At 36.4% G+C, this 24,078-nt stretch overlaps 1 protein-coding gene and 1 long non-coding RNA gene across 5 annotated transcripts; one reads left to right on the top strand and one right to left on the bottom strand.

The window, feature by feature from the left end:
• The first annotated feature begins 1,548 nt into the window (after nucleotides 1-1,548).
• On the top strand, nucleotides 1,549-18,459 carry LOC136261723 (adhesion G protein-coupled receptor L2-like). 2 transcript variants are annotated; one of them, XM_066055770.1, is made up of 8 exons: nucleotides 1,549-1,649; nucleotides 3,588-3,714; nucleotides 3,766-3,807; nucleotides 4,114-4,176; nucleotides 4,232-4,262; nucleotides 4,984-5,031; nucleotides 16,813-16,866; nucleotides 18,154-18,459. In XM_066055770.1, exons 1-8 carry the CDS (start codon nucleotides 1,561-1,563, stop codon nucleotides 18,300-18,302), a joined length of 603 nt encoding a protein of 200 aa, XP_065911842.1. In that variant the 5' UTR covers nucleotides 1,549-1,560; the 3' UTR covers nucleotides 18,303-18,459. The 2 variants fall into 2 exon arrangements, with proteins under 2 accessions (XP_065911842.1, XP_065911843.1); XM_066055771.1 differs by having other exon boundaries at nucleotides 4,984-5,032; nucleotides 16,817-16,866.
• A 2,089-nt stretch (nucleotides 18,460-20,548) lies between these two features.
• On the bottom strand, nucleotides 20,549-22,107 carry LOC136261724 (uncharacterized). 3 transcript variants are annotated; one of them, XR_010703997.1, is made up of 10 exons: nucleotides 22,014-22,107; nucleotides 21,782-21,963; nucleotides 21,674-21,729; nucleotides 21,432-21,622; nucleotides 21,289-21,370; nucleotides 21,123-21,242; nucleotides 20,980-21,072; nucleotides 20,853-20,930; nucleotides 20,723-20,793; nucleotides 20,549-20,671 (listed from the first exon to the last, which is right to left on the bottom strand). It is a non-coding gene; the product is annotated as an uncharacterized lncRNA (long non-coding RNA). The 3 variants fall into 3 exon arrangements; XR_010703998.1 differs by having other exon boundaries at nucleotides 21,678-21,729; XR_010703999.1 differs by having other exon boundaries at nucleotides 21,432-21,546; nucleotides 21,678-21,729.
• Nucleotides 22,108-24,078: the final 1,971 nt, after the last annotated feature.

Genomic DNA, 24,078 nt, shown 5'->3' with positions numbered 1-24,078 from the left:
TTTTCGCTGAGAATGCAAGGTGTCAATTTGCGGTAGTGTGATACAGCTGCCCTGTGATAGCTATTATGCTCATCACCCATATTTTGTGTAGTGATTGCAGAGACACTTCTTGTACTTTTCTTCATTTGTATCACTGTGTAATGGGTGGAACAATAGCTGAAGATGAATCGTAATGGCCACTGCACTTTTCAGTAATTGATTGTTGGTGTGCACATCCAGACTCAAAATTAATTTTATGACATGCCTGGTACCTTTCTTTCTTTTGATGCAGTATGTGCTGGTTCATTAATTATATAAAAGTAAATAAACAAGTAGAAAAAAAATAAGTTGGATGAAGGATTAAAGAATAAAAATTAGTGAAACAAGAGAGAATCCCTATACCAGTATGGCCATTTAATCCCTAAATCAGTCATGGTTTATAGGTTGAAGTACAATGGTCCCTCCATTATCTGGCCATCAGTTATCTGAACTTTCTGTTACACGAACTGTGGAAGTGATTGTTCTATTTTCCTAAAGTGTATGTTCTATTAGGGTATTTTTAACTGAACTCTGTATATAAATGTATGGGCTTTGTTTTTTCCATTCTCCAAGCTTACCTAAGGCTCAATGAGTTTGGATAATGGAGGGACCACTGTGTGTAAGAAAAATGCTTTTAAAATTAAAAAAAAAAAATTCTTTGCAAATATCCAAGTTCTCTCCCTCGTCGCTATATCGTCATGTATCGCCCGCTACATTCAATCATGCACAACATGGTCAGTCTCGTGATCTCTTGTGATACATACATACAGATTACAACACAAATGTTCAGGGTTTGAACCAGAGACATCCATACCTAACCTTCAAACCCTTCAACTCTGAAATGCTATTGTCATCTGATCAGCTCACTTAATTTCTATTGTATGAATGAAATTTCTAACTACTCAAAGGCATATATCCACCAATGGAAAATAGAGATTGTTCTAGAACATTCTATATGTGTTCTATGAGGAGTCCTTGAAAAATGTGCACTTTATTAGAGTATACCAAAATGATTAACAAATGGTAGTCAATTTAAATCTGCAATGCAATACAATGCTAACTAAAATCCAGCCTTAATATTTCCTCTGACAACCACTAGTTTGATTGTATAACAAAATTCATACATCCAGAGTGTTACACACTGTGAAATTTTCACAGCTTTTATTCAACGCTGTGAAATCCATGAAACTTACATACCATGAATTTTCCTTGCATACAGTATTTAAAACACCAAAGATGTGCAATCCATGTATAATAATAAGCTGTAAAAAGGTGCAACCTTCAAAAAATTTGTGAAATCGAAGATGGCAGCTAAAAAATGGCTGCGATGATGTTATTGCTACAGCCATTCTTGGCATTACCATGATTGCAGTCATTTCTTAGCCAACATCTTTACTTTTACAACTTTGTTCACCCAGGCTTTGAAGGCTGCACCCTGTTTTATAGCTTGCATGTTGTAACTGCTATGTTCTTAATGCAGTGAAATTTTAACTTATAACTTATTCATTTATTTTTATTATTGTTATTATTCAGGTTAACTTTATGCTATATTTTGCAACATTGTTGAAAGTATTTCAAGCTAAACACAATAATTTAACTGCTGAAGACCCCAACTTGCGTAATACAATAAAGTAAGTTTGTTTGTATATGATGTGTTATTGAATGTATCTATACATATATACTGTGGCTATGCATCAAATGTGTGACTATTGAAATGTTACTAATAGCGTAAGTTAAATACTGGATGTTGTTTTAAGTCATTTTGTACATCTTACGTACAAATGTACTGAATCTTTGCAAATACAGCAGGGCTGCATGTGAAAAAGGGTGTGACATTCAAAAGGTTGTTGGTACGAAAGTGTAATTTTATGAAAAGTGTTGGTCAAGAAATAACTGCAGTGTCAATCAACTTATAAAATTTCAACCTTAACAATCACTTCTTGGTCACCAGTATTATAATCATATCTTTTTTATAAAGGTATCTTTTCTCAATGTCTAATGCATAGCTTTTATCGCCAAGCTATGTAAGTATTCTGAAATGATGTAACTAGGGTAATACAATTTTGCACATTGTGCAGGTATCAGTGCTACCTTTTTCAAAACTCAGTGTTTTTATACATGTGATAAATAGTTTGATTTAGTGCTGCTTTTAAGAAAGATTATGAAAATGGGCAGGATGTAAGGAATTTTATTAGCTATAAGGAGTGATGTGAGTGTAGGTATTCTGCATGCAACAGAAGATTGAGATAATCTCATACAGCAATCATCTACTTACAGAACAGTCACATCAATATCTTTTATAACTGCTACTATGCATCTATGTCTGTGGCATGCTTCAACTCTATCATGTAACTTTCATTGTTAAAGCTGGCCCTTTCACACTTTGGCCATCCATGCCACCTCTGGCTTGAAAACAGAAAAGCCTGCGTAATAGATAGACAGATAGATAGATGGATAGTGATCCAGTATGCACATTCAATGGGTATTACATAGATCCTATACCGTACACTTTAGTATGAGTTTTAATGCATAACTATAGCTTTTTGTCAGTATGTATATAATATACAAAAGTTAATGAACAAGCATATGAAAGTAACTAGTAACATAATTTCTAGTTACATTAACTGTAACTATAACTAAGTTATATGTACATACACGAGATAAAAGTAATTAGTAACTAGTACCTAGTTACTTTTTGAAGTAACTATTCCAACTCTGAATAAAGGTATTTTTAGGCTTGAGTACATTATTTTTTTTAAATGAAATTCTTTTTTTATTCACCTATTATTCCCAAAATTATTCCCAAATATTCCTGGAGTAATTCCTGGAATTGTAAAAGTCAAATGGATATTCTTCTGCAGCTGAAAATATAACTGCTTGCAAGCATAAAAACTATACCCAAAGATCAAGATACTCTAATAGAACAGTCACAACTAAACTTGTCTGATTGTTCTATTAGGGTAAATGACTGCTCTATTAGAGTAACTCGATTTTTTCCCGATTTTATGCTAGCAATAATTGTGGATGTTCCTTTACAAATTTTTCTGCAATACTACACGAAAAATGTGTGAATTCTAATTAATTATTCCAGAAGATCAGCCTATTATTCCGGAATTATTCCCCCACCAATTATTCCAAAAATTATTCCAGCATAATGTACGCATGCCTAGATATTTTTCAGATGCCGATGTAGTTTTCTAAAATATGGAATATCTAATTTAATGTAGTCATTAAATTTTTTGGTGATTTAGTGGTGGTCATACAGGAACGTCAAGCCTTATACAACCATATTTATGCTGCGGACAAGCACAGGCCTATGTGTGTTGAAGGATGCATAATTGTTTTTTTACTTTTTGGGATACTTCAAACCTTACTTTGCGGTACAATTGTCATTTGATTTTGTAACTTTCATTTGCTAGTACAATGTGGGTGTCATTGTAAATCATAGCAGTGTAAAATGTAAAAGGTACCTTAGTGATACTGTTGTTAGCTGGTATTTGAAACTACTGCTAGCTGGTGTTTGAAACTTTTACACTAGCTTACCAGCTCAATGTATTTGTATTTCATAGGACACTGCTTATAGCAGCGATCACTCTTCTGCCATTATTTGGCTTGACTTGGGTGTTTGGACTATTGGCTGTGAATGAAGACACTGTAGCATTTGCATGGATATTTACAATACTCAATTCACTACAGGTAGTGTGCTAAACAAACATATTCTAGTATGTGTGTTGTCTTTCTTGACAGGGATTGTTTATCTTTATCTTCTATATTATGAGAAATGAAAAGGTGAGTGCTATAATAAAAAATGAAGAGTAGCTATAATACTAACACTCACCCATACTAAAATAACTAACATGTATACTTGTGATATCATCTGTGTATGTAAAGTGCTTTATAGAAGAGAGAGCTTAAGAAGTGAATATAGGAGTCTTAAGGATTAGGATTCAAAGATCAATGCATACAGGCACAATGATCTGAGACAAATTTTGTTACAATATTAAGATAACTTCAAACTTCTCTACGTATATATATCTCTACTATATGTAGCTAATGTCTTATTATGTCTTTAGTCTTTTATTTTGTATTGCACAGTTGCGGCAAATACTAAAGCGTTTTATTCAGGATACAACAGCAAGTGTTACATTCTCCACAAGCGTAAGTCATAACATTACTTAGCATAACATGTATCTTATATGTCTTGCTACTACAGGATAAGTTTGGCACTCTTAAGACATCTACAGGTACATAACCAAAATGTGTATGTTAAGTTATGATCATACGATTAGTAGGCCTGAGTACATTATAATATTATGCTTTACCCAGTATTCCTTCTTGCAACTCTTTTTAAATTTTATTCCTGAATGTTTCTTGGAGTGATCCCTGAATGGGAGCAATTTATATACATGTATTTTCTTCTGCAACTGAACATGCAAACTTAATATTAGGTTACTATAATAGACCAGTCGCGTAACATTTGGATGGCTGTTTTATTAGGGTAAGAGACTGCTCTATTAGAGTATCTTGATCTTTTGTGCCACTGTTATTGGATGAACCTTCACAAAATTTTCAATGATTCTGCAAGAAAAATAAGTGAGGTTTATTAACTATTCTTGAAAATCATCTTATTATCTGGAATTATTCCTTACTACCAATTATTCCCCAAAGTGTTCTGGCATAATGTATGCATTCCTAACAATCAGTTTAGGTGTTCACACACAGTTGAGTGCTATTTTGTTACAAGTACAGTCATTTTTTAATTGTACAAAAATGTGTGTGATTACCTACTAAATCACATAGTCATGCTTTGTAGTGAACATATTATCCAGTTCTATGTGGCCATCAACCACTAACTAGTAAATCAGCCTCCTGAGGTACACTTTTACAATGATTATGTGTATGTACCTGTTGACTGTACTTTTCATAATAATGCTCTCTTTCTTTTTTTTCTCAAATGTGGGACAGCACGCAGTAGAGCCAGGAATTGGAGCAGATCTGAAGAAATACCATCAGGTGAGCTGCTGTGTTTATTATCATTGGTACCTGCTCTGCATGCAAGACTATTGCCCTGGTTACACTATAACCTGGTTGTGCTATATTTCAGTATACTTGTACATGTAACTTACTGAGTATAGCTGTTTTGTATTGATATGGCGGTACAGATGTCATATATACTGAAGCAAGTATCATTGTGTATTTTGCTGTAATACCTAAACAGTTTCTATCATGTGGCTATAATATCATACAGTATTATAATAATTAGGATTAGGGGTCACAGAGTTCTCACAAGAATAGTGACCCAAAACCAGCTTCAATAGTGACCCAAAACCAGCTTCACAATACTTTCATTGTGCCTTGGCGGTGTTGGTTAGGTATAACCACACCCAAAAGTGCTTTCAAAAGCTTCCAATAAATTTTATAAGTTTTTATTCATTGGAATCTTCTACTGACTGACTGACTGACTGATTCCTTTAGACAAGTGTAACTCAATAATGCCTGAGGCTATACAGGCTTAGTTTTTCACTGTTTGATATTGCTTCAACCTGACAGGTGCCTTTTGGTATACTATATTATGTACAATGCATGCATGCATGGTCTAACTTTTGCAGGGCCGCCCATGGGAGGGAGGGAGGGGGGGAACTGGGGCATTTTTCCCTGGGCCCCAGCCTGAAAGGGGCCCCAGGAGGCCCCATCAAGGGCCCCCCGAATACCTGTTTAAAAGATCAATATACTCTAATAGAGCAGTCAGGATCTAGATACTCTAATAGAGCAGTCACAGTATTCTTCAGAGGGGCAGTGTAGCAAGCTTATAAATAAGGAGATATGGTTGGTGAGGGGCAGCTATTGTCATTGTCAGCACGTAATGACCTTTTTTTTTGGTCTTCGACTTACAGTTAGGCTGGAGTTATGATTCAGAGTTGAACCCTCCTTTCCCCATGGGGCCCCTCTTTTACTCTTTGCCCTGGGCCCCCTAATTTCTCTGGGCGGCCCTGCACCTTTGTCCTCCTTTGTGCCCCATTTCTCTTTGCTGACAGCTCAAGGGGTTGATTCGCAGTAGCACATGATGGCTTCCATGTTTGTAATGGAAATCATCCATATTTTTCATAGTATCGTAGATTCCCTAAAATTTTGGCATCTCTAAATATTCAGCACTCCCGTGCTTTGAACACAGTGTGCTTTAAATTTCAGCAAGCACAATAAAAGTTGCTAATTTTAAGTGCGCTAATGTTTTGGCACTTGGAGTAATAGCTGACGATGGTCTCTTTAGTACTAAGGATTCCCAGTGACCTCACACAATATGCTACCTCGATGCTGGATGAAGCACCAAGTGTGAAATTGTCCAGAGAACGTGCCCAATGATATCAGCGTGTATAGTCCCGCGTAGCTATACCTCAGCAGGCGCTTATAATTTCCACTCGATAAGTGCCGTGTGGAGTAATAGGGTCTGGCTACATGAAACTAACAGCTATCACAGACCGATCTTCATTTCTGTTCACAGAATAACATCGCTCCTAGAACCCACAAACATGATTGACCCTCAGATAACGCTCTGTTAAGTCATGGATACACTTCATGTAGCATCTGATAGCGAGATTTACACTGTAATTAATTATCACGACATAGTTTAATAATAATATTGATTGTGGTTTCTATTTTGAGTGATTGTATTGAAAAGCATAGTAATGACATTGATCATCTCTCCTGGATAATGTTGGCAATCACAGTACATAGGTTAGTGCTGCAGCCAAGTGAGTGTTGCAGCCAGTATCGTCAGTTCTGCCGCAAAGCATTTCTGTTGGTCCCTGCAGAAAGAAATCCAGAAAGTAAGCAGTAAACGGATCATAAATAACATAGCCATAAAGCGTGTAGACTGTATTAGGGATAGATCCCTAAAAATTCGACAATAGCACTGGGTTGGTACATTTTTTCCTACTTGTTCGGCCAGACACGAAGGGGATTATTTATTTCTGCAGAATTTTTAGGGAATCTATGGTAACTGGTTTTATTGCTAGATGTGTATCTCATATACAGTTACTTTTTATATGTAACTAGTTACATATTACATATTACTTGCAACAGAACTATTTAGTTACAGTTACATATTACCCAAAAAAATGAAGTAACTATAATAATATTACATATTATATTACTTTGTGTCCACAGCCTTTAGCTGTCACGTGTGAAACTACCACCTTATCACGTGACATGATTGAGTTGTTGGGCAATGTGCAAATCTTGGTTATAAGTAGAAGCTGGTGAATAAGCTTCATTCAGTAGGCTTCATTACTTCATTGTGGCTAGGCGTTACATGGTGGATTACTATCAAGATTAGTAACTTTGTTATTGTAGTAATGATATTATGTACAGTAATATTAGACTCATTACAGTAATTATATTACTTAGGTAACGCATTACATTAGTAAGTAAAGTAACTTGAGTTATATTACCTGCTTTTATAGCGTATTTTGTTATATTACTTAGTTACCACAAAAGTAATAATATTACGTAAGGCATTACTCCAAACACTGTTCATATAGTGTTCTTCATTTACTTGGCTGAAAATGAAAGCTTAATGGCCACTTAAGTTTTCAGTAATTGATAGTTGGGTGCATGTTCAGACAAAAAAAATTAATCTGACATTTTTTCTTTTGATGTGGTATGTGTGGATTCACCAGTCATAATAATGTTGCAAAAAAGTAAACAAACAAGCACAAGGATAATACACACAAAAAATAGCCAAGATGTGAAAAAATGGTGCGGCCTTAAAAGGCCTGGGTGAAAAAAAGTTGTGAAATCAAAGGTGGTGGACATGAAATGGCTGCAGTAATGTTAATGCTAATAAATTTTAACAATGCACTAGGCTTGAGCCAATTATGCTTTGAAAACTACCAATTACGCTTTTGAACACTGCTAAAAAATCCAAGCCTATAATGCTCACAATTGTGCTCCCAAAATCCTCGATAACTGACTCTTTTGTTAGAGTATAGCAGGATTTACTGACTGTTGTATTAGAGTAAGTGACTGCTCTATTAGATCTAACTTCCGTTAAGTGTGAATGATCAGCCAAGAAACAGTAAAAATAATTACATATCAAGGCATTTTGATATGAAATGCAGTAATAATGTGAACTGTGTTCATTTTGATGCAGTATTTTTGGTACGTGCATTGCGCTTTTAATTAAAATTCTTAAAATTGTCCTATTATGCTGACATAATGCTTGATGCTTTTGCTACCCTATTATTTTCAAAATTATGCCAGCATAATGGGCTTTATCCAGAACTATGCAAAGCCATATAAGTGCCCTATACTATCCATTTTATGAACTCTATACTTTCATTTCATTTCTGCATCGCATCCGTGATATTTTAACTGGGGGTGTAGTTTGTACAGGAGCCTATGGGACAATGGTAAGTTAAGCCTGTAAGAGTAGCTCTAGCTTTATGAGACACAAGTATATTGTTTTATTGTTTACAATATGGCATTCTAAGGTGGCAAAACCCAGGAATGATGCCTCAAAACAGGTTTATTTTGCTGCGTGCGCTAATTAGAAACTTCCATAGATTTGTGTAAATTGGCAATCTGCCATTAGGACAGGCAATGTAAAAGCATGTAGAAACAATACTGAATGCTAGATTGAACGCAATAACATGTTGTTTGTGCCGACTCTGTTTATCGCACGTTATCAAAAAACCCAACTTCTAATCCTTATTCCTGGGTTTTGCCATCTTAGACCACAGTATTTTTAACGGCAAAACAACTTACTTATGTCTCGCAAAGCTAGAGCTACTCTTATGTGTTCAACTCACCATACTCCAATAGACTCCTTACACCCCCAGTTAAAATATCACGGATGCGACGCAAAAATGAAGCGAAAGTATAGTGTTCATAACACGGATAGTATACGGCACTTCTATGGCTTCACATAGTTTTGGATAAGGCCCATTTGCGCAAGCCTACAATGCACACAGCCATCATTAAAAATTTTTAGCATTAACATCAGCCACATTTGATTTCACAACTTTTTCACCCAGGCTTTTTAAGGCCACACCATTTTTTCACAGCTTGGCTGTATTTGTGTGGATTTCACTTCATTTTGTACTTATAAGGCCCGAAAACCAGCCTATGGCTGACTTTGAGGTTTGTTTTTACTCACATTTGTTCTCTTCTATGCAGACACAATGATGATTATTGAAGACAGGCTTATAAATGCATTGCATGATTTACTTCAATATTTGATAATATTATTGTAATACTCTAATAGAGTGCACATTTTTGAGGACTTCTAAATAATAGTTAGACATCAAGAACTAGGGTTCTACGGGATTTAGAAAACTTGCTAAGGGCTTGAGGGTTTTCTAAATCCCATAGAACCCAGTGGTTCTTGACGTCTAACTTATTTAGACTACAACTCGTTATTATACATTGAGTTGACAGCTGCTTGTAAATGAGAAATGTATGGCTAATTACTGGAAACAAGCCCCCTACACGGTGAAACCTTAGCGTGGCTGTTGCTACCCGTTTAAACACCCATGCATTGCCAATATTACAGGAGCGTTCTATGTTTCGAAGTACTGGACTTGAGCGACTGGACTACAACTCATTGTTGCTAGTGTTGTGCCTCGACAGCTGCTTTTAAACAAGTAATGTAGTGTTGATTAGTACAAACAAGCCCATTACACCTCCCTCTAATTCAGTACGGCTGTTAATAGCCATTCAAACGCCTGTGTGTTGCCAATGTTACAGGCACGTAGTTATCTTGTTTCGTATCGCCTCAGTGTGTGGTCTCTATTGGACAAGAGCATGGCTCTACAAGATTTAGAGACCACGTTTTCAGCCAATAAAATTTCAGTATCAAACTTGTAGTCTAATAGGACATACACAGAATGTTCTAGAACAATCAAACATGTTCTAGAACAATCAAACAAAATTTTGAACGCCCATATCTTGCAAATGGCAGTTGCGAATTTAATCAAATTTGCTGTGTGGCCTACCTACCTGGCGGACAACTATAATGCAAAATGGTGTGCTTTGGAGAAGGGGCCGTTGAGCTATGCATGCATGAAAAAGCTGTTTTCCTTCTTCCTGTCAATATACTCATGGTGTGGTGCACCGGCTTTCTTGGCCACACATCACACTACTGTGTGTCTTGATTTAGGGATCATAGAATTTTAAAAAAATAGTGAAACCAAGAGTGGTTGCACATTTAATCCCTAATTCAGTCTGAAGTAGGAATTAAATGTCCACTAGTATATCTTCAGGTGTAGGCAACCTCCCTTGTTTCACTACTCCTTATTTTTATGATCCCTTGTCAAACTTAAAATTTCTTATACTTGTAGAATTGTATCAGCACACCTATATATATATATATATATATATATATATGCAGAGTTGGGGGTAATGCGTTACATAATAATTATTACTTTTGCGGTAATGAAGTAATATAACAAAATATGCTGTAAAAACAGGTAATATATCTCAAGTTACTTTACTTGCAAATGTAACGTGTTACCTAAGTAATGAAGTTACTGTAACAAGTCTAATATTACATAATATTATTACTTTAAGTAACAAAGTTACTAATCTCGTGAGTAATCCAGTGAGTAATGCCTAGCCACTACGGAGTAACGAAGCCTACTGAATGAAGCTTATTCACTAGTTATTTGCTTATAGCCAAGATTTTCACATTGTCCAACAACACAATCATGTCACGTGATAAAGTGGTAGTTTCACATGTGACAGCTTAAGGCTGTGGACACAAAGTAATATTGTTATTTTATTATATGGGTAATATGTAAATAATGTAACAGTAACAAAATAGTTCAGTTGTAAATAATATGTAATATGTAACGAGCAGTCCCAATACTGTATATATATATACATATGTAATATATAAACCATGGCTACAAGGTGTATTGCACTTATATACACCCCGACTCCGATGACTGAGGAGGAGGGGTGTATATAAGTGCAATACACCGAAGTGAGCCATGGTTCATATGATATATACCATGTTACTAAATTAATCCGCACTATATTACTTACTAACAACCCATATGCACACAAACCAACTTAAAGTATATACTTACACTTAATTCACCATAGTTTGGCATGGTAGACACACTGGTAGTGTTCCTCTCGCAATTCAGCACACAATGAAGAATCGAATTGATTTTGGGACTTAGTAAACATATCTCCGTATATTCCCAGGACTTGTCCATTCATATCAACAAACGTAGGAGCAACGTTACTTGCTGCAACCCATCATCGAAGTTGCGAGGTATGGTTATAAAATGAATCCAGTGGTTGGACTCTTACTGGCTGGGGTGATTGATCGCCTAGCATGACAAAGGCTATTAGCCCGAGTCATCTGGGTGATTAGTCATGCTAGTGTGGGCGTTGTTTGTCCGCCCATGTTCGGCTATCAGCTCATAATCGTGATAATGTGTCACGTGACTTCCCAGGTGGGTATATATACTTACCTGGGTGAGTATATATATACTCACCTCAGGTAGGTCTATATATACTCACCTGTGGGTTGGGGTGTATATGCCCTGTATGCAACCAGCGGCGCCTTTGAAGTTTCACGTGATCATAGTATATATATATGTAATATATAAACCATGACTACGAGGTGTATTGCACTTATATACACCCCGACTCCGAAGTCAGAGGAAGTTTATCGACAGTAAACTTCCGATGACTGAGGAGGAGGGGTGTATATAAGTGCAATATACCGATTATGGTTCATATGATATATACCATGTTTCTAAATTAATCCGCGCTACATTACTTACTAACAACCCATATGCACACAAACCAACTTAAAGTATATATACTTAATTCGCCATAGTTTGGCATGGTAGACACACTGGAACGTTCCTCTCACAATTCAGCTCTCACAATGAAGAATCAAATTGATTGTGGGACTTAGTAAACATATCTCCATATATCGCCAGGACTTGTACATTCATATCAACAAACATAGGAGCAACGTTACTTGCTGCCACCCATCATCGAAGTCACTAGGTATGGGTATAAAATGAGTCCAGTGGTTGGACTCTTACTGGCTGGGGTGATTGATCGCCTAGCATGACGAAGGCTATTAGCCTGAGTCATCTGGGTGATTAGTCATGCTAGCGTGGGCGTCGTTCGCTCGCCCACGTCGGGCTATCAGCCCGTGACTGTGACACAGTAAACTGTCACGTGACATCCCAGGTGAGTATATATATACTTACCTGGATGAGTATATATGTGACCGAATTTGACAAAACAAGGCTTCCACGTACATCCAATTTTCTGACTTTAACCAGCTGTAACTTGATTACTCAGCAAGCTATTGGCCTAAAAATTTCACAAAGTCCTTCCATAGCATAGTACAATACCAGGTCAAAATTGGAAACTAATGGCATACTCCTACATTGAGTTGTGGTACTTCAAAGTCATAAAAGTGGATGTGTGTGGAAGCCTTGTTTTGTCAAATTCAGTCACATATATACTGACCTCAGGTAGGTATATATATATACTCACCTGTGGGTTGGGGTGTATATGCCCTATATGCAACCAGCGGCGCCTTTGAAGTTTCACGTGATCATGGTATATTATATAGTTATACAACGGCCACGAGTGCTCTGCCTGATATAAACGCACGAGCCTGAGGGCCATTAGGCCCGAAGGCAAGTGCGTTTATACAGGCAGAGCACGAGTGTACGTTGTATAACTGTTATGTACCACTCACCTAATAGGTGGGGAGAGTCTCACAAGACAACTGTACCACTTATAAAGGCCAGGTTTCTAACATCGATTGTGGGTAACCAAGCCAGACGTTGCGATGACGTTTCCCCTGCAGTACTGCAGCCACCTGAGATATTGAAAGCTAGTACGCTACGGGTTATATCACTAACCTGCATTTGCTGTTCGACTCTCATCATGTAGTGCTCAGCATGCCAGCGTGCCATATAGACTAAGCACCAGACTAATTACCATAGTGATTCTCTCGAGCGAAAAAAAGCAGCTAAATAGATGGTTTAAGTAAACAAAACCTAACTACTAAACGATACTAGTCTAATTCTTACTATTTACACTGGTTAAACTCAAATCTGGTGGCATGACAAAACTGGTTCCCACAATCGAACATAAAGGTTAGTATTATTTAGAATATATTTGTTTTATTGAGTCATTGTCGAAGTGGACTACAGTTTAATCTGGGCTAAGATGGCACCAGACTAGTAAGGTGTATAAGTACGTTTATATATGTAGACTAGAGTTGTGGCCACCCGCGTTGGCTTTTTCGATCGCCATTGGCTGCTTGTAAACATTATACGTATTGGTGACGTTATGGCCCACAATCGACCTTTACATGTCAGGCTATAAAAGAATTCGAGTGATCTGTGAAGTGTCTTTCCACCTATTAGGTGAGGTGTCGTAGTGGTCTACGCCACCGGCACTTGTGCTATGCTGCACAAAACCGCAGCCAGTGCAATATCTGTATATTGCACTGCGGTCGGTGCATTATAACTTATAATGCACTCGTTGTGGTCTACAAAACCGCAACCAGTGCGTTATAAGTTATAATGCACTCGCTGCGGTCTGCAGCAGTGCAATATACAAATTATGGCACTGGCGGTGCCTTTGAACTGCCCACGCAGAGTGGTACATATATATATATATATATATACACTCCTACAGTGCTCCCTGTAGCTATTTATATACCGATCAGTGAGTAAGTTAGCATTAAAATCCACTGTTCGGTGGGCTTTTAAATTCTGTAACAAATTGGTATTTTAACTCTTAAACCCACAAAAAAAACTTTTGGGAATGCGTGTTTATTCAATATGGGCATGCATGGCAACATTAGTTGGACTAACGTAATTCTTATAAGTTATTCACGTGAGTCGTATATGGCCTAATAGAATATGTAACGGTGTAGCGAATGATACTTGTTGCAAGGTGATAGGAGCAACCACCATCGAGTTATGGATCATTTTATAAAGGTACATAAAGAGTTTTCATGTTTTTTTACTGAAAAGTTATTTACACAGTTAGTTTTGGCCTCACTGTTTAGCATTACGGTAAACCCTAGGTATCATTTTAATCCCTGTTACATCAAAAGTAGAATGATGTAAATTGCATAGCCATAGGACGGATGCTTCAAAAGTTATGGAGCTTTGTGCAAGGCACATATATTTAGTATGTTTAAATACAGTTTTCTGGACTATGCGGGTTTAAGGGTTAAGTATTTATTATGTAAAGCTGGATGTCGGTAAGCCATTCTAACTGTTCCATTTAAGTTCATGCAATTTTCAGAGCGGTGTTGCCTAAAAACAATGTATATTAGAGTGATTAAATAAAGCTTCCAACTTGCCATTGTTAGTCATTTACAATGCATTGAATTAAGAGTTCATATATATTTAGGAGAGTATCCAACACCAATATTACCCCTTCAAAACGCACTGCACTGTGTAATAATTGTGCAACATTGTGTAACATATCCAAATATTTTAGTATAATTTCAGTAAACTCCAACACATGGCTTCATCATGAAAGACTTGTTGATAGGTGTTGATATATCAAAGCGAAGACCTGCATGCAAGCACTTCAAGGCCCTTGTAGCTCTTGAAGCAAGTTAACACCGTTGGTGATGATGACTATTGCATAACATTATTACACAGTGCGTTTTGAAGGGGCAATACAGCGTTGGATACTCTTCTAAATGTATATATATATATATATATATGTAATAGTTATACTACGGGCACGAGTGCTTTGCTTGATATATACGCACAAGCACGAGGGCCGCAGGCCCGAGTGCGTATATACAGGCAAAGCACGAGTGCCCTTGGTCTAACTAATATGTTCTACTTTAGCATTTAGACCCACCTAATTGGCAAAATCTTTAGTTGCTATACCCTTCTCTTATATAGGGAACCAAGTAAGCTGTCATTGTGGGATTAAAATTTGCCAAACAAATTATGATTGTGGGATTCAATTTTAATACATCAAACAGTAGTTTGATTTTATTTTTGCTAATATAGCAATTTTAAGAGACTAGTGTTAATTATGTTACTTTAATTGCTACATTTACAAAAGTAAAAAAACAAACTACTGTTGATGTATTAAAATTGAATTCCACAATCACAGGTTGTTTGGCAGAATTCAATCCCACAATCACAGCTTGCTTGATTCCCTATATAAGAGAAGAGGATAACAGTATAACATCGAAGAAATCTGATGATTTCTGGATATAGTGTGCACTCCTATTAGGTGTGCAGTGTGTCAAGTTAACGAGATATACACACTGGTGGCAGTGCGTAACAAGATATATGCACTGCGTTAATGAGATATACGCACTGGTAGCAGTGCGTATATCTCGTTAACATTTTGAATCAGTGCAATATGTGATATATATGCACTGGCTTTCCTTTGATCTGAGGTGTAAAAGTGGTACATATATATATACCACACCTGTGGTTGAGATCAAAAGTGCCGCACTGTGGTATATAACTGATATACCACGGCAAACTGTGGTATATAACTGATATACCACGCTTTGTGGCTACGCTTACCATATATGGTGTAACTTCATACATTCCGCGAAATCCTTATCTAAACGGTAAATAAGTCTCTAATAACAAGTGCCTAAATCAACCAACAATTATTCACCTCAGGAACTGGAACAAGTTTCAATGAACTCTTGTCTCCTTCGTGGATAACTCACTAATCGCGACTATATGGGCGTGGCACCGTTAAAAGTGTAAAACGTCTGATCCATCAAGAATTTCTATTGATTTCCATCTCCAGGAGGTGCTGTTTCACTATAACTTACTATTTATAATCGTTTTCATCTACTAGGGTGTAGAATATAACAGTTATAACACGATTACTTGGGATATGACTAAATATACGCACTCTCACTCGAGCGCTGTGCACTCTCGTGAATCGTGCGTATATTTTAGTCATATCCCTTGTAAGCATGTTATAACTATAAAATATATATATATTATGAACTCTTGATTGAATGCAAGGGTGAAAAGCAGTAACTCACTTAATCACTCACCTACCCATTTGCATTAGTCTACAGCATTAGGATTTGGCTTTAAATGATACCATTGGATTGGCAAATCAACCAGCCCTGTAGTCACTTGTGCATATTCATATAAAGGCAGTTTTACTGAAGAAACGATGACAATCTTGTTTGCATCTACCACATTACAAACAAATGCAAGTGACGTAATACCATTGGAGATAGAGAAACAATTTGAACTCTTTATGAGCAGGTGAATATAACAGTGCATAGTTTTAATCAATTTCAGTCTTGTTTCTCTGAGTAATGGCTTGATTAATGCTTGCATAATTTTTCTTTGCAGCGTGTGTAGTTTTACGGTTTTTATTTAGTTTTCTTGAAACACATGCTTGTGTGAACTAGGTGAGTTTTTGCTGAGAAAGTCACTACTTTTACCATCACCTATGTCATGTCACATTTACACTGACAATTTTTTTGAAGGCTACATTTTATTGTGGCTAAGCCATTTGATTTAGGTTATAAGTTTACTACATGGCATGATGTATATATGTTGCAACAATTGTGTACACCTATATATGCACGTTCATTTATATGAATTGAAAAGTATACTGGATAATTTATTTGCAACAAGTCCTGCTGGTGTCTGAGTGGTAAATTACGTAGTGTAGTTTACATTTTTTGACCCAGCAAAAAAAAGTACTAGTGAGCCAACTTTTGAGAATACATCAATGTAAAACATTAATTTTTTTGTTGTGTGTGTTTAATTTGCTTAGGGAGGAGGAGAAGTACAGCTGACTCATTGACTCGGTCTGAAGACGTGCTGTCATGTAAGGAACACAGATCTGTACAGTCTTATTTTCCAACGTTCTATCCCAGGGGACTTTACTTTCAATTATGTGTACATAGTTTACAAAGCATATAATTTTTAGTAAGAATATGGATGTAGTACCATAAACACTGCTAACTGTTGTGATGACACATGCTCTTATCCAAACACCAAAGTTTCACTGAAATTCATAGTTGGCATGTGCCTTGACTCTTTTCTGAGACTAGTTTTAGTTAGACATGACTGTTTTATTAGAGCAGTACCCGTTCCATTATAGCACTGACTTTTTCATTCTTTGCAAAAGTGTAAATAAAGTAATTTTGCACATGACTTTGGAGTTATGGAATTTTCAGGTATCTAGTTCTGAAGTGTATTTGCATCCATCTAAGTCCTTATTTTCCTTCACAACTATTGTTACACAACTCTTGCCAAACATTTAGTAGTGCAAAGTACAATTGTACTTTAGGTGCTGAAGCTTTTATTTGAAAACTTAATAATCAAGTTATGATTGAATATTAGATATTGTTCAAATCAAAAAATATAGCAAACATGTTTTCAACATGAAGGTGTGCTTGTTCCAATACAAAAGTATTGTTCCATCTCTATTGTGTGCAAACAGTAGAGGTGGTCTTCAGGGCTTGGATAACTGAGGTTCCACTGTAGAGTAACATCAAACTGTTGTACACTATTGTAAGTAGACACCAATCATTAGGCCTGCATCAAATATGCAAGCATAATAAAAGAATAATAGGCTGGAGTGCTATGCCAGCATATTAGGTGGATATTTCAAACTATGGAGCTTAATTCCATAAAAATAGATCAGTACTCCCTAATAGAGCAGTCAGCTACAATCTGCAATAGAGCACTTAAATGCTCTCCTTAGATCAATATTCTCTAATAGAACAGTCACTTTGTAGTGAAATATTCCAATACAGCAATAATGTAAAGTTGTAAGAAATGTTACTAACCTAGGAGCATAATGCAAGCATAATGGGAACACTGAAGGGCATAATAGGTGAAAAATTTGGGAAGCATTTTGAGCATATTTGACTCAGGCCTACCAATCATCATCACTTTTTATGTCTAACCAGCAAACTACTGATGAAATGTCATCTGCGACATGCTAGAGCTTTGGGATGATGCATGGAACGTAATCAAGCATCCTAAAATGTATGAATGGAACCGCCATCTTACACAAATTCCAAACCATTTTATCCTTACTAATGTGTGGTAACTGTATGATGCAACTACTGTGTTATGTCATAAAATATGTATGAACTTTTCACAGGGCGCACAGATAGTCATGTTGATGTCTCCTGGCAACACAGAAGTGATTCTCATGTGGAGTCAACACCAGCTGCTAGAAATTTAACACTGAGGAATCCAGCAGTCACATCTAGCTTAGGTGACATACAAGAAGAACATGGAAATAATTAAAGTATCCCTCGTATAATATTTATGAACATTTTTTGCAGTATATTTTGTAATATTTATGACAGCTAAAGAGCATAATGGCAATACACACATAACAATACTAATAAAGCACTCATCATAAATTTCTGAATTTCATCGATTATTTTCAACCTGTACCAGATCTCATTCGTTGTTTATTTGTTTGCCATACAACTAGGCTGCAATTACAGGTGATTGCTAAGTTCTATTGTATGCTGAACACTGGCTGAATGTCCACTGTCTTCCAGGGCCAGTAGCCGGGAGTGAATAGTTACACAGTTATTATTGTGATTAGTTATGCTTATATATAAATCAGGGTTTACTTTGGGGATGGAGGATTATAAATTACAATCTTAACCAATCTACCATCAAGTACAGGCTATAACTTCCTCTGGAATCATTTTTTATAATTATTTAATCCTGACAAATGCATCCACCTTTCATTTGTTTGCCCCTGTTGTTATTGTGTATAACTAGGTGATATGCATGCACAATAGCCTCGTGTGTAATATACATATGCATGGATTTAAAATAATGACATTGTATGCACTTATTTCTACAGGTGAATTTAACTTGTTGGAATTGCGTATATAATCATGATGTGTGAGAAATATTAAAATTTGAATTGTCTTGAATGAACTGACCCATGGTACTATCCAGTGCCTTGTGAATAGTAGATTTAATATCTCATACACTAATCTACCAGAAGACTTGTTGATATAACTTGTAACCAGCTCATGGCAGCTGGCACAGAGCAGGTCAACAATTATCTATGACTCCATCAATTTTGCTAAACATATCTTCAGACTACTTACTGTAATGCAAAACCATGTTCATATCATTGTGCACTGATGTTTCATTACACTTATCACAATTGTATATATTCAGCCACCTGATAAGAATGTTTTCTAGTCTGAACTATATATACCAGGGTATTACATGAAATAAGTGCCAAAAGTAGTGTGACAATGTACACACTGTTTCTGACCAAGCAACAGAATTATGTGAAACCTTACAAGGCTTATATTATGGAACAGCATGTATGCATGAAAACACAGAAAACTGCAGAACAAAGCAAAGCAACACAAAGCACATTGCAATTCCTGCAATAACTAACTCAATTTGAATTGTCAGTCTACTATAAATTGTTGAGAAAGTAATGATATTCATCACTGCTTGAAGGTTCTTAGTTTACTAATTTGTTAAGCTGCTTTACTGTAGTTGTATCCAGTTATACTGATAGTAAAATGTCAGTAACTTTAAGTATATGGAACATAATTGTTTTACTAAATTTTAAACTCTCAGTAAACATCAGTGAATGCAGGTTTACTGAAAAGCTACTAAAATTCCTAACAATTAACTGTTCCATATACTGTGGATATACCACTCTAGTAAACTAAGAAACTTCCAGCAGTGCATGATTACCTTGTCAAAACTCTGCTTAGTTCGTAGCAAACAAATCAGCTGTGATTACTTCTTTTCGGAGCGTGCTCTGCGTAGCCACACACATACAGTCATTCTGTGTAGACCTACCATAGTTTGGTAGAGGCACCAGGGTCCTGGAGGCGCTATTAACACAATAATACTTTATGGCAGTTTTTGCATCCCACCAGTCAAAGTAACACCAAGGTTATGAATACAATTTGCATTTTCATAACTGACAAACATAAGTAGGCTGGTGTTGACACACTCTGTAGAACTTTAGTCTTGTGGCACCACAAATCGTCAACAGATAACATTGAGGCTGCTCCAAGTTATTCAGTCAGCTCCAAAGACCCACCATGGTTACAACTACCACATTACACAAACACAGCCACACCCATCATCTTCTTCCATTGCAGACAAATGTAGCTACTAATAAATATATAGAAAGTTCAAAAGCACAAGAATACTTGCCTCATGCTAAGGTGCTCGGCAATAAGTCCGAGTAGAGCATTTGAGGGATTCACTGTGAAAAAAGCTCAGAATAATAAGGCCTATAACAGTCTTATTGTGTTAGTATTGGAATGAAATAGTACAGCATATATTATTAGATTAGGACTTTACTATAACAAGCTTATTGAATACATTTAATTAAGACAGTCATATATTATAGATTAAATCACTAGTATAGTGTGGTGTATTATCAGACTATACTAAGCCTATTTCTACCATATATTGGCTACTATACTACTGTACTTTTTTACTTTCCTATAATCTGTGGCTACCTTAATTAAATAATTTCTATAATTATATTTGTAATGAATTTAATTCTGTAAACATGTTAAAACCACAATAGGTACAGCTAGTAAATCAATGTCTCCTTGGCCATGACAGTATCAAATCAATTTCGTCATTTATCAGTCTTTATCCAACTACAGCAGGTAAGACAGTAAATACAATTCACAAGTTCCATTACTAATTACCTGTATTATCATCACCATGTATATAGAACTCGGTGACAATCTGTTAGTCATCTGGTAGAACTGTCCCACAGCTCTAATACAAAGATGGTAAATATAATGGCGGTGTAATCTGGACAATCGTTGGACTTACAGTTTGTAACAATAAGAATCTCATAAAACTGAGACCTTGCCTGGAAACCATGTAGAACGGCGGCTAGGTCCCATAACTCTATTAAAGATGGTAAATATAATGCATAATACTGAACCATTGTACTTACAGTTTGTAACAATCTTGTAAAACTGACACTGAGTCTGAGACTGACAATCCATGTAGAACTAAGACAAGTCTGATAAGACCAGGTCTCACAACCCTAAATGGAGGCAAACATAATTCATATTCTTGATTACTTGGTGTACTTACAGTTGTTATCAGTGAGTCTAACCAGACGTAAAATGGCCACTTAGTATGTGACTTTGTTGGGCTAATATCAGACGAAGATTTTTGAACGGTCATATCTCAGCCAAGAACAATGATATCAAGCTGTAACTAGCAGGTATACCCAAAAAACTCACAAAAATACTCCTACCACATGGCCATTTTTGTCTGTTATGTAAGCTCACAAGAAGCATTTGATACACTGAGAACCAAGTCCAAGAATCTTGTAATCACTAAGTACAATTGAAACAAGACTAATATATAATATAATTTGCATACTCTCAGTGGATTTACTTTGGTTAGCAATACAAGCATGGTCAGTGAAATAAGGACAAACAAGATGGAACAGGTTCTTGAAAGCACTCAACTCATTTATAGTGCCAGACGTACATGAGGTAGCAGCCGTTAGCTATTGATAAAAAGTAGTAGAAAACAAGAAGAAATGAGACCGGTTCCCAGAAGAAATGAGACCAGTTTCCACAAACCTAAACAAAGGTAAATACAAATTGTACACTGGACACTCTCAGTGTACTTACTTACAGATGTCAGCAATAAGAAGAATCTCTTAGAACTGAGACTAAGTCTGTAATTCCTACCTATTGAAAAGAAATGAATAAAAACACAATCAGGCTTAATGCACTTACAGCTGTAAGTAATTAAAAGATGAGGTTGAACAACTCCATGAAAAAAGAACAAAACTGTCCACATATGGTCGCTACCAGATTCTTTAAAGCCGGGAAGCAGCTGCCATTGAAGGAAACTAACACTGCAGATGTTGTACTCTGACAACCTGTAGGACTAAGAAGTCCGACAAGAAACTGTACCTCTGAAGAGATAATATACAAAATCATAAGAGCAGAGAATGCATATTCTTACCGCTGATGAACTGTGTCCACTCGTCATCCGCCATAAGCTGAGATAACAGATTATAAAATATGTAATACGTAGCGTAAGTGACCTATTATCGAACATAAAAATTACGTAACGTATTCGGAAGTTTACAATTTTATTCCGCATACTCGTAAGGTGTTTATAATATATGATGGAGAATTCCACTAGTGTAGCCTATTCTTAATGAGCTTCCATCCTTTAGAGTTTATGTGTGGACATCACAGCAGTCTTGATACTCATCACCACTGACAAAGAAATGAAGAAAAAGAACACAGGAATCACCGTAAAAGAAGTACAACTCGAGCGTGACTTTGGTGGTGGAATTGGGCTGACTGTTTGTCATTTACCTGAGTAAAAGATGTATCCACGAAGACTGTACAGAAGGGGTTGTTGTAAACAAGGATAATAAGATTGTGTTATTGGTCGTAATGTGCTGACTTTTCACTGTACGCATTTTACACTAAGGCCACACCAAGTCATACCTTAGTTTCTGGTCACCCGCCCGCATGGTAAACCTGAAACCCTAGTTTATGAGGACTATTATTAATATTACAGGTGCTTAAGTGCACGTGACCCAGCAAGACACTTATTTTTTACTGCAAAAGATCGATATACTCTAATAGAGCATTCAGGGATTCCAATAGAGCAGTCACACTACTCTTAACTCTAATATTAGGTATATATGCCACACTAATAAAATGTTTCTAACTATAGCTAGTTTTGTCCTTGATTATATAGCTGTTCAGATTATAACTGTTACTAATGCTTCTGTAACCAAAGTAATTTCAGTAGCATTAACTATACTAGTCCATGCAGATGGGCCATAGCTTTAACTTTATAATTCAAATGTAGTCCTCTAATGATTAGTCTAATTCCTTATCACTGAACACTACAGGGGTATGGAAAGCCGGCAACATTCGGTGAGCTTAAACTTAAACTTTTCCATAACTAAAATTAGATTGGCAAGTAGAAACCCTTATAGTTTAAACATTCCCAGATGATCACTAAAAAACAGTAGTCTGGAGCACTCAATGACTCAAAACTTTGACAGTCACTTTTCTCAAGGTTACTGAATAGAAGGCTGGAAACACATAGCTAGTGGGCTAAGACTTTACATTTGAATGAAGAATTTCTGATGTGAAAATAGAAGTTAAATTTCATTGTGTATCATGATCATTTGAACAACTTAGCTATAAGTCATAGTAATACTTTCCTGACATAGCTAATGAGACATTTATTTCACTTGGAAAGCATAAGTAGCTACATGAGCAAAACATTTCCTATAGTATATTCTAAATAAATAAATAAATATATACTTAAATGCTATACATCAGTGTATAGCTAGCCATGATCCATCAACAACTTTCCTAGTGCATTTTTTGCCGAAGCACAACTACTTATGTTGTTGGTTAAGTATAAAATCAACATGAATTTGCTAAATTGAGCAAATAATAATACCATACAGTATATTGTCACAGTAGAGTCTATAGTCCTGAAGTCCTGATCATCCGCCCGCCCGCATCCATTTGTAGGCTTGGGAGTGACCAGAAACTAAGGTATGACTTGGAGTGGCCTAAACGATTCGCTGTTGTAACTCACAAGTGCATGCTTGTATCAAAACTATACTTCAGTTACAGTATCATGGTACTTCAGATAACACGTTGATATAATAATTAAGAGTGTGTAGGGTGCACTGAAGTCGCCACAGTAGAAAAGGTGCAAAACGTTCGATAATTGATTAACGCAAATTAATGGGCGTTCGATAATTCATATTTTACGGCATGCAGAAATCCACTCATAACACGGACACTAATCGGATACTATTACTCAAACTTACGTGAGGTATTCTACAAGAAAGGCGCTACCTCCTGGTGAAAAAAAAAAAAAAAAAAAAATTTGCGGTTCGCGTGTGGATGATTCCTTTTCGCTCCGTACGTCCTCTTCATTTGGGGCTTGTTTTAGACTTCAAGTGTCTGCTATTGCTCCCACTGGATATTGACAAGGTCTCCCGCGTAGTGAGTACGCATTTCCTGAAGTGGAGTATCCTGAA

Source organism: Dysidea avara, chromosome 7 (genome assembly GCF_963678975.1).
Source record: "Dysidea avara chromosome 7, odDysAvar1.4, whole genome shotgun sequence".
Lineage (NCBI taxonomy): Eukaryota > Metazoa > Porifera > Demospongiae > Dictyoceratida > Dysideidae > Dysidea > Dysidea avara.
This window is presented reverse-complemented; position numbering and strand designations above follow the sequence as displayed.